General features: G+C 34.9%; 2 protein-coding genes across 3 annotated transcripts in view; one reads left to right on the forward strand and one right to left on the reverse strand.

Annotated features, from left to right (window-relative positions):
* The first annotated feature begins 194 nt into the window (after positions 1-194).
* On the forward strand, positions 195-3,188 carry Rev1 (Rev1 DNA directed polymerase). The gene has a single exon (XM_073074303.1). The coding sequence runs from the start codon at positions 294-296 to the stop codon at positions 3,138-3,140; it is 2,847 nt and encodes a 948-aa protein (XP_072930404.1). The 5' UTR covers positions 195-293; the 3' UTR covers positions 3,141-3,188.
* A 1,603-nt stretch (positions 3,189-4,791) lies between these two features.
* mlt (tubulin folding cofactor E like protein mlt) overlaps positions 4,792-17,894 on the reverse strand; it is a 28,275-nt gene continuing 15,172 nt past the window's right edge. The window contains exons 4-7 of one of the 2 annotated variants that reach the window (XM_073074321.1): positions 7,454-7,638; positions 6,091-6,222; positions 5,422-5,521; positions 4,792-5,053 (exon numbers count right to left, since the gene is read on the reverse strand). In XM_073074321.1, the coding sequence (XP_072930422.1) occupies positions 4,934-5,053; positions 5,422-5,521; positions 6,091-6,222; positions 7,454-7,638 (537 nt within the window). In that variant the 3' untranslated portion in view covers positions 4,792-4,933. Of the gene's footprint in view, positions 5,063-5,421; positions 5,522-6,090; positions 6,223-7,453; positions 7,639-17,894 lie in introns of both variants that reach the window. The other variant, XM_073074314.1, reaches the window with a different exon arrangement.

The raw sequence follows: 17,894 nt of genomic DNA on the forward strand, positions 1-17,894 counted from the left end.
GCTCTTTTTATATTAAATAATTAAACAATTTGTACATTTGACTATCTAATATAAGAAAGATATGCCTTTCTAGAATATAAAAATGGGAATTTAAATTAGTGAAATAATTTTCAAAAATGGACAATGAGAACAAATTGAATATTTAATTTGACTTTGAAGTTTGTCAATTCTGACATATCAGTTTTGCATTTCAATTTTTGCCGTCAAATAGCGGCGGGAAAATTTAGCAAAATAATGTTTTTTATTTGTCTTTGTTATTATTAGTTTGTACTTGATTTTATTTTAAAGGAATAATGCAAAGAAAAGGAGATTTTCCCGATAATGGATTTGAAGCATGGGGTGGGTATATGCAAGCAAAAATTGCAAAACTAGAAGAGCAATTCTCTTCTCGAAAAGATGAACCGAAGTTAAGTAATATTTTTAGTGGAGTTAGTATTTACGTTAATGGATTTACAAATCCTTCTGCCGACGAATTAAAAGAGTTAATGTCCCGGCATGGTGGAGTATATCATACATATCAAAGAAGTGACGACTTCATAATTGCATCTAATTTGCCCGACACTAAAGTTAAGAATATGTCGCTAGTCAAAGTAGTGAAGCCAGAATGGATAACCGATAGTATTTCTTCTAACCGTTTGCTGGATTATAGAGATTATTTGTTGTATAGAAACTCAAGAACTCAACCGAGACTTCATTTTAACACAGTAAATAAAAGTGAGAATTCCACAGTAAATGAGACAAAGTGTCAGGATTTAAACATTAAAAATGAAGGGTTAAATAATAGTTCACCCATATTAGTTAAAGGAAAAGTGTCACCAACCTTAAAAATTGATACAGATGTGAGTTTCAGTGATAATAACTGTCAGTTACCCTATAATAATAGTGAAGTTCTTAGTAAAATTGAAAATAGCCACAGTAGATTAGATGACGTAAAGAAATCTGATCACAGTGTTAAGACAGCAGTAGACCCCAACTTCATATCAGAGTTCTATAATAACTCAAGATTACATCACATTTCACAACTCGGTGCCTGCTTTAAACAACACATAAATGAATTGCGAGAGTCCAGCAATTTCAAATTCCCAGCCAGGGAACATTTGAGAGAAAAAATATTAGACTTAAACACTGTCAGAAATCTAAACCAATTAAAATTTGAGAGGGGTAAAACTATAATGCACATTGACATGGATTGTTTTTTCGTATCTGTTGGTTTGCGGAAGAGGCCTGAACTTAGAGGCAAGCCTGTTGCTGTAACACATTCAAAAGGTGGGCAACCAAGGCCTAAGAGACCTGGCGTTGACAGATCAACTGAATTTAACCTTTATAAGCAAAAGCAGGCAAGAAAAATTGGAAAAGCTACAGGGGTTCCTGAAGACGAAGTGGAATTTGAATCCAGAGTTGATAACATAGCCGATGAAGATGACAAATATGGATCTATGAGTGAAATAGCATCTTGTTCATATGAAGCCAGAGCGAAAGGCATTGGTAATGGGATGTTCATGGGTGCGGCTTTAAGGTTGTGTCCAGACTTGCAAACCATACCCTATGACTTTGAGGGCTATAAAGAAGTTGCATATACTTTATACAATACAATAGCACAGTACACCTTAAATATTGAGGCAGTTTCTTGTGATGAGATGTATGTTGATTGCACAGAACTTCTAGACAACTTAAAAATTAGTGCTTCAGATTTTGCAACTGCGCTAAGAGAGGAAATCAAGAACAAGACAGGTTGCCCGTGTTCAACAGGGTTTGGAGGAAATCGTTTACAAGCCAGACTTGCAACAAAGAAAGCTAAACCAGATGGCCAATTTTTTCTTACTGAAGATCTGGTAGAAGATTTTATATTTGACATAAAATTAAAAGATTTGCCAGGAGTGGGTAGACAAATATCACAAAAATTGGAATCCTTGGGTCATCAAACTTGTGGATCCTTGCAAAGTTTAACTTTGGCATCTTTAAAACAACATTTTGGCAATAAAACAGGTGTACAACTTTTTGATCAATGTCGTGGGCGAGATTTAAATCCTTTGTCATTTTATACTGTTAGAAAGTCAGTGTCAGCCGAAGTAAATTATGGCATTCGGTTTGAAAATAATGACCAATGTATAGAGTTTTTGAAACAATTATCAGCTGAAGTTCATTCTAGAATGCAACAATTCAAAGTTTTAGGCAAATGCATAACATTGAAACTTATGGTTAGGGCTGAGGATGCACCAGTAGAGACTGCGAAATTTATGGGACATGGCTTTTGTAACATTATTAACAAATCCACAAACTTAAGTTGTGCAACAAATGATGCTGATGTAATATCTAAGGAAGTTATTACTCTCTGTAAAAAGCAAAATATTGATCCAAAGGAAATAAGGGGTATTGGAATCCAAGTTACAAAGTTGGAATCTTTAAATAGTAAACCTACAAAAGGTGCATTAACAAAGTTTTTGTCTAATACTAAAATTGTAAAAACAGAGAGCAAAGAAAAGACTGACCAATCACATACAGGACATTTACCTGATCAGAGTAAAACTTCAATTCCAGTAAAATTAAGGCCAGTTACACCAAAGAAAGTCAAACCTTTATCACCGTGTAAAAAGTCACCTGTCCTTGGATCAACAAAATCACCAGGAAAGAAACGTGGAAGACCTCCCAAAAGCTCAAAAACAATGAAATCTGCATCCAAAAATCTGATGAATAAATTTTTATATGGACAAGATTTGGTTGATAGGACTGAATGTAAAGAATCTATTGTTAAACAGGAACTTTATGTACCTTCAAAGAACCCAGAAGTGGCAGTGTCTGTGAAAGTTAGACAAGAAGAGATGCCCGCGAAACATATTGTAGAAGGTAGGCCACAGGGTTTATTGGGTTTGCCATGGGACAAAGTCCGAGAACTCCTAATGGCATGGTTAGATAGTGGACAAGTGCCAAAGCAATGTGACATTGATTTGATTGCAAATTATATGCAAACAATGGTTGTGAATAAAAATATAGATAAGGTATACATATTGTTAAATTTTATAAGGAGGAGAACAAGAGAAATAAATGATCAAATGTGGACTAAAGTATATGATCATGTTTCAGAGCAAGTACAAAATGCCATGCTAGCTGTTTATGGAAAACCACTGTATGTTTCTAAATAAATCTTTTAATTAATGGGCTGTTGTAAAATAAAACAAAGTTTAATTTTTCATTGTATTTTTATTGGAACTAGTTATGAGTCTATAAATAAAACAGGTCATGTTGTTGTGGAACAGTTTCGGATTACAGCTATTTTAATTAAGAAACTGCCATCATTAATTTTTGCACATATTTTTCACTTTGGTTGAATATATCTTAAATGATATTTAAGACATTTTGGTTTTTAGACATAAGTATGTCATTTTATAAAAAGTGAAAATGTGACAAATTCTATATACATCCAGGGCATTGCTAAATAACTGCATCTATTTATATACATACAAAAACAAAATGTTAGGGCAAGTTAAAATAATTAAATCTAGCTAATATTTAGAAAACGACAATTTGCAATTTACGAAATATAAAACTAGTAGCACATTTGCCAAATTTTTATTAATCACTAGATATTTGTAATGGGTATTGATAAAAGTTTATATAATTCAAATATTTTATTGATAACACTAGTGGTATACCCATATTTAGTAAAATGGCAGTTAATATCACTTTACTTGTTAATTAATAAGCACATTTACAACATCTAATGATTCATGCAATTGGTGTACATTATAATATAATACACCCGGACTCGTGTAAAAAAATAATACATTGCAATAATCACAATACAGTCACGATAAGTAGTTCATAATCGGGTTTAGTTTATTCAATTAACTATATTTAATTATCACAGTTGCTTATTGCAAATAAAAATGTAACATCCAATTATTTTATCAGCATCATATTCAAATTTCATAATTCGGTTCTGGCAGAGTGATGTGTTGTGCATCTTTTAAACAAAAAACTTAAAATTATTTATTTCGAACAAGCTTTTAGCTCGTGACGGAACTTAAAACTAAATGCTTTGTGACAACCTTTGAAGTTTACAATATCCATTTAATAATTAAAACATTTGTAATTATTCTACTACAACACATTGTGATAGATGAACGAATGATTAAATATACCATTCAGATGTAACAGACATTATTCTTAGACAAAAACCACCAGTATTGACATCAATTGTTAGTAAGGCGTATACGTATGGAATGAGGGTGAGGAAGTTAGATAAACAGTACTTAATTTATTTAGTCATTCGTCGTAAATGTGTAAGAAATTAGTTAAGATTGTACTTATAATTTCTTGAATTACACATACGAAAAGATATAGCAAATTAAAACAAGTCCCTCAGTCTCTCCATACAATCGCGTTAGTAGGTACGTAACATTAACAAAACACATTAATTGCATACATATACATGTTACACTAAATCGTAAAAAAATCGTTACAACATTTTGAATGGCATTTTTGGTCATAAATTTTAGAATATCGTTTGAATTATATGGAATACAGTTTTTCATATTTCTTCCTTGAATAATTTTGTGTAACATTTTAAATAGAGCCAATAGTATTAGTACATTAAAATACGAGGACGAAAATTTTTTTTCTGACAAGTGTGAGTTTGCAGGCCGAGCCGCAGGCGAGGACTGCAATCACACGAGTCAGAAAAACATTTTTCGTCCGCGTGTTGTATAAAATTTTATATTACGGGGTCGGAAATGGGGGTTTTGCGCACGCGAAGCGTGCGTAAAACGTCCATTTACGCACGCCGTGATATAAATTATTTTTAGATATTAAACAATAGAAATATGAGAACCGGATATCATAACGAATCATTTCAAGTTGGCAATTAATATCATTCTTTAGTTGGGTAGTTGTGGCACTTCGGTAACCATAGACCAAGACCATATATCCCATTATCTCAAGCAGTAGAATTTGCAGATATAGAGTGCTTCAGTTTGGAGTCTATGATGATTTCGTCCCCGGATCTGATGTTGTAGGAGTAAAGCTGCTTTGTTGGGTACTTCATCTCCTCAGGACCCTGGAAAGGCTTCAGAAATAAATCATAAAGTTAAAAACGTTATCATGTTTGTGTTAATCTCGTGAACTTATGATTGAGCGAACGTTAACCATGAATGAAATGAATATCTACATGATTATCCTTAATATAGTTTTCAAGTTTTAAAAGGGCATAGCATTAACAATTAGGATGATTTTATGCAACATACAACAACGTTATATTATATATTAGTTTTCCATAAAAAGAAAAAAAAATAACATGTCTGAAATGTGTAAAAGTGTCTTTAAATACTGATATGAGCTTTCACTTGGAGAATACGTATTAATATTGGTTAAATTATGAAATTGGAAGAAATGCGAGATGTTTATAAAATTGGTTGAGGTTATTACCTGCGAGTCTCGAAGCTCTTGGTCGACGTAGAAGAGCCTCATCTTGGAAGCAGGAAAGCCAGCTAGTCGCTCTAATCGCGACTTTAAGTCTGATACAGTTCTGAAATACAAAAAAAAAACAAGAATTATAATTAATTGTTTTAGAACTTTTGCCTTCAAGGTTTCATCATTTGTTGTATTGTCTGAAGTACTGTTTTATTTTGGCCACGTCATAGATGATAGTGAACACGTAACATCTAGTCGACTACGAGCTGGCATGGCGCCTATGGTAATTAAAAAAAAAACATTTGTCCAATTTGGGAGTAGCACGAAGGTGGAAGAACCCTTTATGGTTCGACTCCGGCGGCACCACCGCCACACCTATTTCTACCTAATAACAGCAGTGTTAGGCGCTGCTGTGTTCCGGTTTGAAGGGTGTGGTAAGGGAGACAGACCTTTCCGAGGCGTTCCAGCTTAGTCCTCAGGGGTAGCAGCGCATCTGTGGCTGACCTCAGGTAGGAATATCTAATCCTATCTGGGGTTGATTACAGATGTCCATGGGCGGCGGCAGCCACTTACCATCAGGTGGAATGCATGCTCGTCTGCTACCCTTATATTATAAAAAAAAAATAAAAAAAGAGCTACAGATTTGTAGAGACAGTGACTCTTATAGATAAAAATGTACATTACCTGTAAACATCGATGGTTCGCACTTCACTTGTATCCCCGCAGGTGAAGGTGATCTGCACCCGCTTCTCCGGCCGCAGGTCGACTGACACCAGCGGGTCCAGCTTGCCGTGTACGCCAACCAGCTCCCAGTACCTGCAACAATACATGATTCTCTTATAAATATTCCTATAGACCTTTGGTTACAAAATATCCGTCTCCTAACTTGAACAACAATTACAAGTGTGTAAACGCTGCGCTTAATTGGTAAGGACACGTTGTATTCGCATTATAATTATTAATTTGTTGTTATTATTATTTTGAAAGCATAATTATTTGTATTTTTAATATACTGTATCATTGCGTTAACGTAAATATAGGTAGGTATTAAAACTACCTACATGTTGCGTATTTAAACAAGCAAATGAAAAGCTCAGAAATTTTGAAATGACACTTCCTTAATTGGAGGAAGAGGTGAAAATAAATTATGATTACGAACCCAGTATGGTTTACTATACATGCATGCCCTATATAAATATTGTGGTTTATAAGACCAGCCAAGACATAATTTAAAATTTATTCTCAATTCTATGTATATGTCAGTAATAAGTTAATTTTATTAGGTACTTATTTTTGAGTTCAGACGTACAGAACGTTTCACTCGTCTCTTCAAACAAAACTTACATGTAGATGGTAGGTAAATCTATATTTTCACTGTGATCTAACGATCTACTCTGTTTACTCATAAACGATATATCTGAGGCAATACATTATGGTAATGCCTACTTAAGCACAGTTTGCATTCAGTGTGCGAATATGTAGTTACATAAACACATGAGCGAGATCGTATTCGCGCCAACGGCCACCCACAAACGAATGCAACATTGATTGTTTCATTACCATTTGGTTTAATATAGAAATTTGGGTCAGATCAGTTTTAGCAAGAATTTCCCGCCTACCGTCTATGCCATATACGAGTACGCAGGACCTTGTGACATTGTTAGTAAATTTTCTGTTTTATTATTGTATTCTTGCATAACAAACAATAATAACAACAAGAGAAAATTAATTTTAATAATAAAGGTTAATAAACTACTTTGGTGCAGCTGTAGTAAAATTAATTATTTGTAAAGTTATTTGACAGAATAGGTATTTGACGAATTTTATTCAATCTAACTTCAACAGTAGATCCGAATAATAGAGACTATTAGACTATACATGGTTTGCAATATTCACCTGATGTTAAGTGGTTATTGGTGCTCGTAAATTCAATCAATAACTCAATCTCAAAAAGTTGTAATAAAAATTGATCGATCGATCGATTTATTGCCGGATTAGTTAATAGATTGATCGATCAATTGTGTTTTATGAATGTTAAGTTCCTTACCTATCAGGTCTGTCAGACTCCGGTTTCTCCATGTAGTATCTGATGAAGGCACGCTCGGCGGCGTCGCGCTCCTCCGCGGTGACCGCGCCGCCGCCGTTCAGCGTCCGCACGTGGGGCAGCCTGGCCACTAGTAGCTGCCGCCTCTCGTGCTCCGTCGACTCGAACCGCTCCCACAGTGGCCAACCCTGGAGGTAGTCATGATAATTATGATTTTATTTAATGAATATTTAAATGTTAATGCTTGTTAAGAGTAATTTGTAATATTATGATAAAAATTATATTAATATTGATAATGTTTATCTACTTAACTATAGTGCCTACTTAATACGTTTTATTTAAATAATCGTGGATACTAATCTGAAATAACAACTTTTATGGGCTTATATAGGTACCTATTCATACAATATAACCTAATAAAAATAATTTAATACTTTTAATACAACACAAATAATATTCTCGGAATGAGTATGTAGGTACCCATTATTGTGGTGAAGTTAATGTAAAAAAGAAATAAAAGATATAATGAACATTTATAATTTTTTCCTTAACATTTAAAAAGATTAATCACAGGCGCATTGTATCTATATAATTGTAACTTTTATAAAAACTCCATCAACTTTCCATATACGCTGATCGCTGAATTAAACAGTCACGACTTCGCATCTCATCCTCTACAGCAAAACATAGCGAAGGGTCCAAAAAATGCTTTACAAAAAAGCAGATGCCACATTCAATGGTTTCTTGTTCCTCTCAAGGCCTCTCGAGGGCCAGTTTCCATTTACGGCGTCCATGAGCCGCCGAGAATAGTTCCTGGTGCATGTGTCTTCTTTATTCTATTTGCTTTTTTTGTCATCAACCAAGAATATACCTACTCATCAACCTTTAAATAATAGTTTTGTAGTTGTACCGAGAAAAGGTGAGACATACAAAATCTTTGTAGATGTATGTAAAAAAACTCTACCAAGATACGTTTTATTTTGTCAATAACATTGCAGCCATATGCTTAAATCTGACTTCATATTTTGTTTTTTAATACACATTTGCTCAAGAATTACCTACATTTGTTTCGTACGGTGACTATCTCTGCCTGATTACAAAAAAATGCAAGTACCTATATAATATTGATGTTTTCAAACTCGACGACCCAAGTACCAAATATATTGTTCTGTTTGCTATTTTGTAAATATTACTAATCTCACAATTATCACATGGAATTACAATGGATTAGTGTCTACTGAGTTTTAACTCCCGAAGCGTGTTAAAGCTCTCGTCGAAAGCACATCTACATCATCGGGTTGGTCTAACCGTAAGTTTATTTCACTCTACTTTGTTACATCTTAATTATTATAATACTTGTAGTTAATAATTACGTATAATATTATCTGGGTTCTCAATATAAAGTATTACGATATACTCGGGACGCGTTTAAACATGGTCTTCTAGGATATCTGTTCTTATTTCAATATGTTAGTTTGTTACTTCACAGTACTCGTACCTTGTAAGACGTTGGATTGCAGGCACGGGCTGTGAGAAACAATTGTTACTTGATTTAGGTACAAAAAAAATACATTAAGAAACAAAAAAAAACGTAAAAATCTAAATACATATTTTAACGAAGTAAACGTTCTTTGTGATCGTATTAGTCACATTCGGATAAAATCTTTGAACGGTTTCAATCGAGGTAATGTTCGCGTCATCGATAATAAAATTTTCTTATTTCTTTGTTATTAATATTACTCCTTTGTCATTTACGATTAAACGTAAGCGCCTTCTTAGTGTCCGTAGCCTTGCGAGCTCGTTTTGCCCGAAAGTGGAACGCGGAAGGCCTGAGCTATCAGCATGTACTCGTATGTATTCATAGCCAGATGCGAGTGTTATGTGTATCCGACTTAAGATTACCGCATTTTTGTTGCCACTTTGGATAAAATGTAACGATTAAAGATATTTGCAAAGAAATTACGTTGTAATAAAAATATTTTACAGATACGAGTGTTGTGAGTAGGTACGCGTGTACAATTCGTAGCAAACATGTAGGATGATATTAATTATCTTTACTTTCTTACTAATATTATAAATCCGAAAGTAACTTTGTCTGTCTGTCTGTCTGGTTGTCTCGTCTTCACGCCCAAACCACTGAACCTACTTTAATGAAATTTTGTACAAAGATAATCTGAGACCCGAGAAAGGACATAGGATAGTTTTTATCTCGGAAATCCCACGGGAACTAGGGATGGCGATGTAAGATCGATTAATCGGAGAATCGATCTTTTGGACCCTAAACATCGATTATTTTAATCGATATTAGTAAGAATTAGAACTATGCATTTGATCAAGTGATAATCTAAAGATTAAGTAAAGTTAAGGTACTAATTTTTACTTTTATGAATGTTAGTATGTTATATTATTTTCGTTTAAACGCGGGCGAAGCCGCGGGCAAGAACTAGTATGATATTGTTTAAAAGGTATGCATTGTCTTACACCAAATTAATTCACGAATTTTCTCAAATTCAAGTGTTTAAACGAACGTCAACATGCCACCACCGCTTCGGAAGGTGATTCGTAAAGGAGAAGAAACGGCGTAAGGAAATCCACACGTTTAAAAACTTGCACCTTTTAAAAAGTAAATATCTCGAAAATAGCAGATCCAAACAAGATTTTTACTAACATTATTTGTGTTTGCAACTAATAAACTGAATGTGAATAACTCGACGATTTAATGAATGTCATTTTTTGTTTCATAACATAATCTTTTGAATATCAACTGGATTTTTTTCTTTGTTTGGTAGGTGCTTACGATTGGGGATGTGAGAGGAACGTAAATTGCCCTCCCCAGGGCAGAGCCCGATAGAGGGGATCGCGTTAGGAGGACTCCGGTTGTGTTCCGTTGGAGATACCAGAGTTCTCCACCAAACGCTGAGGACGGCCACCGGGGGGGTTTTAGTGCGGTAAAAATCCCACATAACCCGGCGTCACTCCCAAGGCGTCGGGTACCTTTTGAAAGTTTCCCCCTCGTCAACAAAAAAAAAAAAAAAAAACAACAAAAAGGTGCTTACGATTACAACACTAGTCTTAGTCTTAATATTTATAAAATGTAAGTACTTTATATCTTTTTACGTTTTTTAACAATGTTAAATACCAAAATTCAAAGAAATCTAAACTAAATTTAATGTTCAAAGGAAGTCTGAACATAAGGATCTGAGTTGTAAACTGATTAGAGATGCAACACAGTAACGAAGATTTTGCTTTCCTCTTCGGCAGATTTATTAAATCTTTCCTGAACTCTGCTTAGAATGTATTATGAGAACATTTTTAGCTTGAGTTTGTTACTGGTAATTTATAGATATTTGCTTCTTACTCGTAACAATACGTTAATTAAACATTTATTTTACGCAATCAACGAAGGAACCAAAATGGATTAAAATGAAAAAATATGATATATTTTTTATATAGATTTCTTACTATAAGTTGCTGTTTCTCTAAAGTAGGTGGTTAGTTAAAATAAATAGGCACTGTTTTTACACCGGGGAAAAAATATCTAATTCTAAATGCCAATGTTTATTTAAAAAACTAAAGGTTACACATATTCGTAAATTAATATTATAACACTGTTTATAAAAAGACGTGACTCTTGTAATATCCGAGTACGTCCTAATTCTTTAACTTCTGATAAGAAGAGAAGACAGAAATTCATTCATTAAGAATGAATTTCTGTAAATATTGTTATTGGTATGTAAAAAAATCATGTTGTTTTATATTAAAAGTAGTTCAGTTGATTGTTATCCAATAACGTACCTACTCGTAAGTAACACACTTTTTGTTTACAAACATTTCCGTAATATTTATTCACCTGCGAATTGGTATTCAATTACCGTCGTGTCACGGCCACGGTTAAGGCCGCAACAGATGATAATAGGTACTTTATACGTGCTGAACACGGATTTTTTCTGTTAGTAACCCAATCTACTCTTGATTTGAATTTTGTCAGATTTCGGTGTTCTGTAGCACACATTTTTTAAAATAGAAATTACATCATATTATTATGTCCTATCAATCAGTATATCCCACAATTTTTTTTGGAAAAATAGTCCCATGAGTTGAGTAGAAGTCAGCGATCTACAAAGTTAAGCAACGTCAGGAATGCTTCCATGCTTCGGGAGGCACGTTAAGTAGTCGATCCCGATAAATATCATTCGATAGTAGTCGTTAAGCCTTATAAAAGTTCTCATAGGCAGCTTGCACGACATTCAACACAGGTTGGCCACAAACCAGAATCCATTGGAGCAGAGTTGACTGCGCTCTCTCCTTCCGTGGGAGAGACGCGTACCGAGCAGTGGGGCACAAAAACAGCATTGCAGTCATTCGTGATACACACAGATATCATCAATACATAGATATACAAAGTTCAAAATTACATGAATCACCTTTTAATAATATGTAAAGCTAAATTAAAATGCACCGTTCCGCGCAGTAACGGTTCGGTTCTGAATCATTAAATGCGATATCGATTCCCCTACATGGCCGCACGCGAAATGTGTCAAATGTGTTAGATGTTATTGCCCTTAAAATATAAATCAACCGGTAAATATTGTTTTATTACTGTGGTGAGTGTTTTCTTAATCGTAAAGTTATAGTGGCAAGAAAGATAACTCGTATTTTACTAAGTAATGGTTATAACCATTTCTCTGTTTCACTGCCTGGCACAGGTCTCCTCTCTTAACAGACTAGTAGCTGCGTACTCTACGACGCAAATCTTATGTCTATTGCTGGAGGAAGGTATGAGACAATGACCAATCAATGTGTCGGATGTTTAGAAACTGTCTAAAACCTCTGACGTGGTTTAACTACTGCTAGCTAAAGATAACCAGAACTGATGGCTTATCGTCTTAAGCGTGGAAGCGTGGACTTCCCAATCAAAGTGAACATTGTTTAACGTCGTAAATTGGTTAAGCTCTACACAAGGCGCAGGGCTATGCATTATGCAAGCTTTGTAGTAAGGCTTAAATTTTAACGTAGATTATAGTATTAGTATCTAGTACTACTTTCACTACCACCACTTCTATTTCTGGCTAACAATAGCAGTGTTAATCGATTCTGTGTTTTGGTTCGAAAGGTATGGTAGGGGAGACATACTTACCTCAGGCAACGAATCTGCAGCCAATCTCATGTAAGACTGATTTTATCTGGGGTTAATTATAGACATCCATCGGCGGCACTGGTTACTTAACATCAGCTGGATTATCAACTAAAACTTCGCGATAACAATTTTTTATGCTTGAGTACAGCACAATTTACACCTCAACTTATCTATTTAGCACGTAGGCATTTGGCACCATCTAACTAGGTCATGATTTTCACACGCAACTTGTTTGGTATAATTCTCTTTTATGATGAACAGAAAACTAGAATGAATGGATAATCGCTTGATATCATAAGATTGCATTAAACCGAACGTGATAACACCACTTTGTGTAAAGTGTAAACTATTGGGTATCTAGGTAAAGTATAAAGCACGCTTCAAATTTGTCGAGAAAACATTAAACGTAAAACTTATTTTAACTCAATTTCTACGTTCGTTGTTATTTAAGTACTTATTTTTTTATAGTATTACAGTATTAGTGTTGCTGTGTGCTCGTTTGAAGACAATGGCGATGATATCATTCGTATTCAATATAAAATATTCAATTTTCCTTTAAGGAACACAAATACTTAACTGCATCTATAATATAAACAGATAACAAAAATAATAATACTCTAAGACTCTTTGGAAGGTGGTAGAACCCTTTGTGGTTCGACTCCGGCGGCACCACCGCCACACCTATTTCTACCTAATAACAGCAGTGTTAGGCGCTGCTGTGTTCCGGTTTGAAGGGTGTGGTAAGGGAGATAGACTTTTCCGAGGCGTTCCAGCTTAGTCCTCAGGGGTAGCGGCGCATCTGTGGCCGACCTCAGGTAGGAATATCTAATCCTATCTGGGGTTGATTACAGATGTCCATGGGCGGCAGTACCCACTTACCATCAGGTGGACTGCATGCTCGTCTGCTACTCTCATATTATATAAAAAAAAAAAAAACCTCCTTGAGATAAACGAAGATTATAAGGAAAAGGCTTGCGATCTTTAAACAATAACAAAATGCGCGTTTTTGATTTATACGCGACACGCTTTATGTTCGAATGTGAGGCTACGCATTATTTTTATCAGTATACCTACGTACGTCCTTTGTTTAGATGTAGACAGTTCGTAATTTACGATAGTGAGGCTTGTTTAGTTTAGTGCGACTAACTTCTTAATCGTGTGACTACGACGCAATATTTACATGGGTATTTTGCGCGGCATTTGTTTCCAACAAGCCTGTAGTCACGATCGTGGTTAGGTAAAGCATCGTTTACATCATTATCGTTTATACTTGTTCTATATAAGTACATAGCTACTAGGATGTGTAGCTGCAGTGAAATTAAATAAATGCAACGCGATTATTATGTATTGTAGAGGCAGATTGTTGTTGGCAATTGTTGCAATATCTTATTCTGACTCTACCTGCCTTTGGATCAAAACACTTTTTTAACTGAATTGTATCTTCTTACCATCGTGTGGAAATCATCACATTCTTAACGATAGCTACCTATGTTTCATGATAAAAGCTAAGAAAATCAATAATAATAATAAGCGTAAAATTAATGTTTTAAATCCTAGGAGAATAATGAAGCCACAAAATACGGATCTTGTAAGAAAGGGAGAATGCATCAATGCACTCATATATTATATTAACGACTTGTACAAAACCAACTCTTCGCATTCTGCGATCACATGGATGAACTGTATTTCCCCTACTCCACTAGAACCTCTCATTACATTAAGGTTCTTCGCTCTACTACAAAGACAGCGCATTTACACTAATGCATTCATGTCATTTCATGTTACGTGTCTCATTAGGGAGTTTCCATATGTACGAGTACCTTTAGAAGTTTAGATAATACTTGTAAGAGTATTGGAGAGTTACCGACATCAATATCGACAGAAAATCAAAAATCATCATCATCAACAACCCATTACTGTCCCACTGCTGGGCACGGGTCTCCTCTCAGAATGAGAAGGATTAGGCCATATTCCACCTCGCTGGCCAAGTGCGTATTGGTAGACTTCACTGGGATGCCTGGGATTTGAACGAGGTTCAAATGTGCAAATGTTGTTCAAATGTTCAAAAATGCTTTATCAAAATATAAAAATATATTCGTAGGTACACATCATTAAAAACACATCCGCAAAAATCTATCAACTTAGTAATTATCGATACGCTTCTTCTCCTACTTCTCAACGTTTCATCAACGACAGATTCGCGTTGATTATGGAGTTGGAAAGATAAGTCGTTTATAATTAAAGGTGACGCAAACCGCAGTAGTAAATTTCCGCATTAACAGTGCCTTCGGATTGAATTTCTTTTCCGTGTTAAAATTAACTGTATTGCAATAGTAGATGTATATTTAACGTTGACAATATTAACAGCTCCGTATCTCGGTAAATTATTGGAGTTAGAAATTACTGAAAATACGGATGAAAATTGCGTTACATTTTTTTTAATATAATAAAGAGTAGCAGAGATCATACAGTCCACCTGATAGTTAGTGGCTACTGCCGCCCATGGACATCTGTAATCAACCCCAGATAGTGTTAGGTATTCCTACCTGAGGTCGGCCACAGTTGCGCCGCTACCCCTGAGCTGGAACACCTCGGAAAAGTATGTCTCTCTTACCATACTCTTCAAACCAAAACAAAGCAGCGCTTAATACTGCTGTTATTAGGCAGAAATAGGTGTGGCGGTGTTGCCGCCGGAGTCGAACAACAAAGGGTTCTACCACCTTCAACGTCTTTCGTTACACAGTAACCTTCTAAAGTGTGTTACCGACACATCATGGTATAGGGAAATCATTCAAAGAATGCAGCTAATTACCATGTAATGATTCAACCGATCGACAATAACCTCGCAAAACGATGTAACCGTTCAGTTGGCATAATAGATGAAATTGGCATTGATACAATTGACATAATGGAAGATTCAATTATCAGGTCTAGACCCGGCGGGCGAGTTATTAGTTCATGTCGTGTTGAGATATAGAGAGACGAGATATATTTGTCTGTGATTGAATTTCAGACAAACGCCTGTAATATTTCACAGTCAATCTAAACAGAAATCGTTTTAAACGACACTAATCGTTAAAGAAATAGTAGTCAGATTTTAGTCTGAAAAAATATTGCTGGGACAACTACTTGCCTAAGTTTTCCTTTGGCAAATCCTAAATATTAGTAAAGTTATTCGCTTTCCACACTCACAGCACAGCCCCTAGGACAGCCCATGTGTCGTGGGTGCCATGGACACATACAAAGACAGATACACAAACACGCAGACCTAAAACAGTAAATTCGTCATTAAATATCTCTTTCACCGGGGTTCGAACCCGGAACCCTCCATGTTATGGTGACCACTCCGCCCCGTGAGGCGTCGATTCTATTTGGCCAGTATGGTCTTTTCCCAATAGACTACCACTAGTAATGATCGATAGATGACGTCAGGTAAGTGAAGAACACCACGTATGAATTGGATGACAAGCAATAACTAGTGTGACAGCCGCCGTGGACTGCTAACGGCCAGTCTCAATAATCTACTAACAGTTAAACTCGGTTAGCTACCAGAGTTTTTCTGTGACATTCAAACTATCTGTTACTGTCGTCTCAATAAAAATTTTTCGCAGAGCCAACTATAGTTAAAGTCAGATAGATTCCTTATCTTCGGTAAGCAAATGTGTCCCTCCGATGCGTTCTGTTTTTGCATTTCAACAAAACTGATCCATGTTTAATATAGTCAAATAAATTATTAATTTCACTTTAGTAGTATTTCACGTTAGCTTAAGTTATACATAAAAAGGTAGATTTCCTACATTACGATATAATTGTAATGAAATACTTACGAAGTTACGAACCTGCAGTAACAAAACGCACTTTGACGTTTGACAGCTGATGCCGCCTATTTAATATAAAATATAATATGACTGGGATATTTAACAATAAAAACAAGAAAATAATCGAATATTCTTTATTTACTTTATATAACAAATACATGTTTTGCAATATTTTAGCGAGATTTAGGTCAAATTCATTGGACAAAACTCGAATGCGAATTGGTAGACTTCACACGCGTTTGAGAACATTTTTTAAAGAATGTTTGTGTGTTTCATCACGTTATTGTCCTTCGTCGTAATAGCAAACGAAACTAATTACTAATAAGCACTTTTTGAACACAACTTTGTAAAATCATAGGTCGACCTTCGACTTAGGTCGTGCGTTCTACAGGTTCTGTTTTTGCACCAGAATCAAATATACCGGCCTCATACTTCTTATTATCACTTTAATCACAAAATTACACCATTATTATAAGAAAAAGTATTATTTATAATGCTTTATCTGGCGATTACCGCCCGATTTTGAGAGATAGCAAAATATTGACAGACGGTATCTCAAACTAACTAAAGTAAGCTGTCAAAATGTTATTGAAACGCTTTATGTCATTTTTGTATGGCTCAACCTAACTATGGTAAGCACAAAGCCCTCCCAAAGATAGATAAATAGTAAAAGTTAAATTTTCTAACTATCTAGAGTTATTGAAACGCAAACAACTGTCATCAGCTACTTTTGGTAGCTAATTTAACTTTTAGTTAAAGGTTAGTAGATTATTGAGACCGGCCGTTAGTAATTGATCATGGCAATAATAGAAACTATTAATCAAACTATTTTTAACGATTTCATCATAGGTCTTCTTTGGGTATGATATAGCAAAGTATGGCCAGCCTCACTAATCAACTATGTTTTTGTTTTAAGAACGTGTTTAGTTACCCGTTGTTGCTTTTTTATTTTTCTATCACTCATTGAATTTGATTTTCTTTCTTTTGTTCTTTCTACGATATGGCAAATTTACATAATATTGTCACTTGGAATAAATTAATCCGATATTATTTGTACGATTAATTTGACATAATTTGAATATAAGCTAACCTACTTCAAGAATTACACTTTCAAAATTACTCATTCAAAAGCTATTAAAAAATCCCTAACTAAAAAGTATTAACTATCGAAGTTACTTTGAAATAGGCACAAAAGTTTCCTGAGATGTTCATTTATCTACTCATTCTGATTATAGTTACGCAAAAAATTTGAAAACCAGGTATTGTTGCACGACATAATTCTTGAAAATCACAATGGTACCTATTTTCATTACTATCCGCATCCCAGCCAGATGAAACAAAGCAAATGATTCCCCATGAGGCGGTAAATGACAAAAAGCAGTGATACTCTAGTGTCTGAAACTCGGTTGTGAATATTAGAAATTAATTATCACTTGAATGATGAAGGAAAACATCGCGAAGAAACCTATACGGCGTTTTAAAAAGGGGT

This window comes from Epargyreus clarus, unplaced genomic scaffold, assembly GCF_041222505.1.
Source record: "Epargyreus clarus isolate Ecla_fem2 unplaced genomic scaffold, WU_Ecla_fem_2.2 ptg000001l, whole genome shotgun sequence".
NCBI lineage: Eukaryota > Metazoa > Arthropoda > Insecta > Lepidoptera > Hesperiidae > Epargyreus > Epargyreus clarus.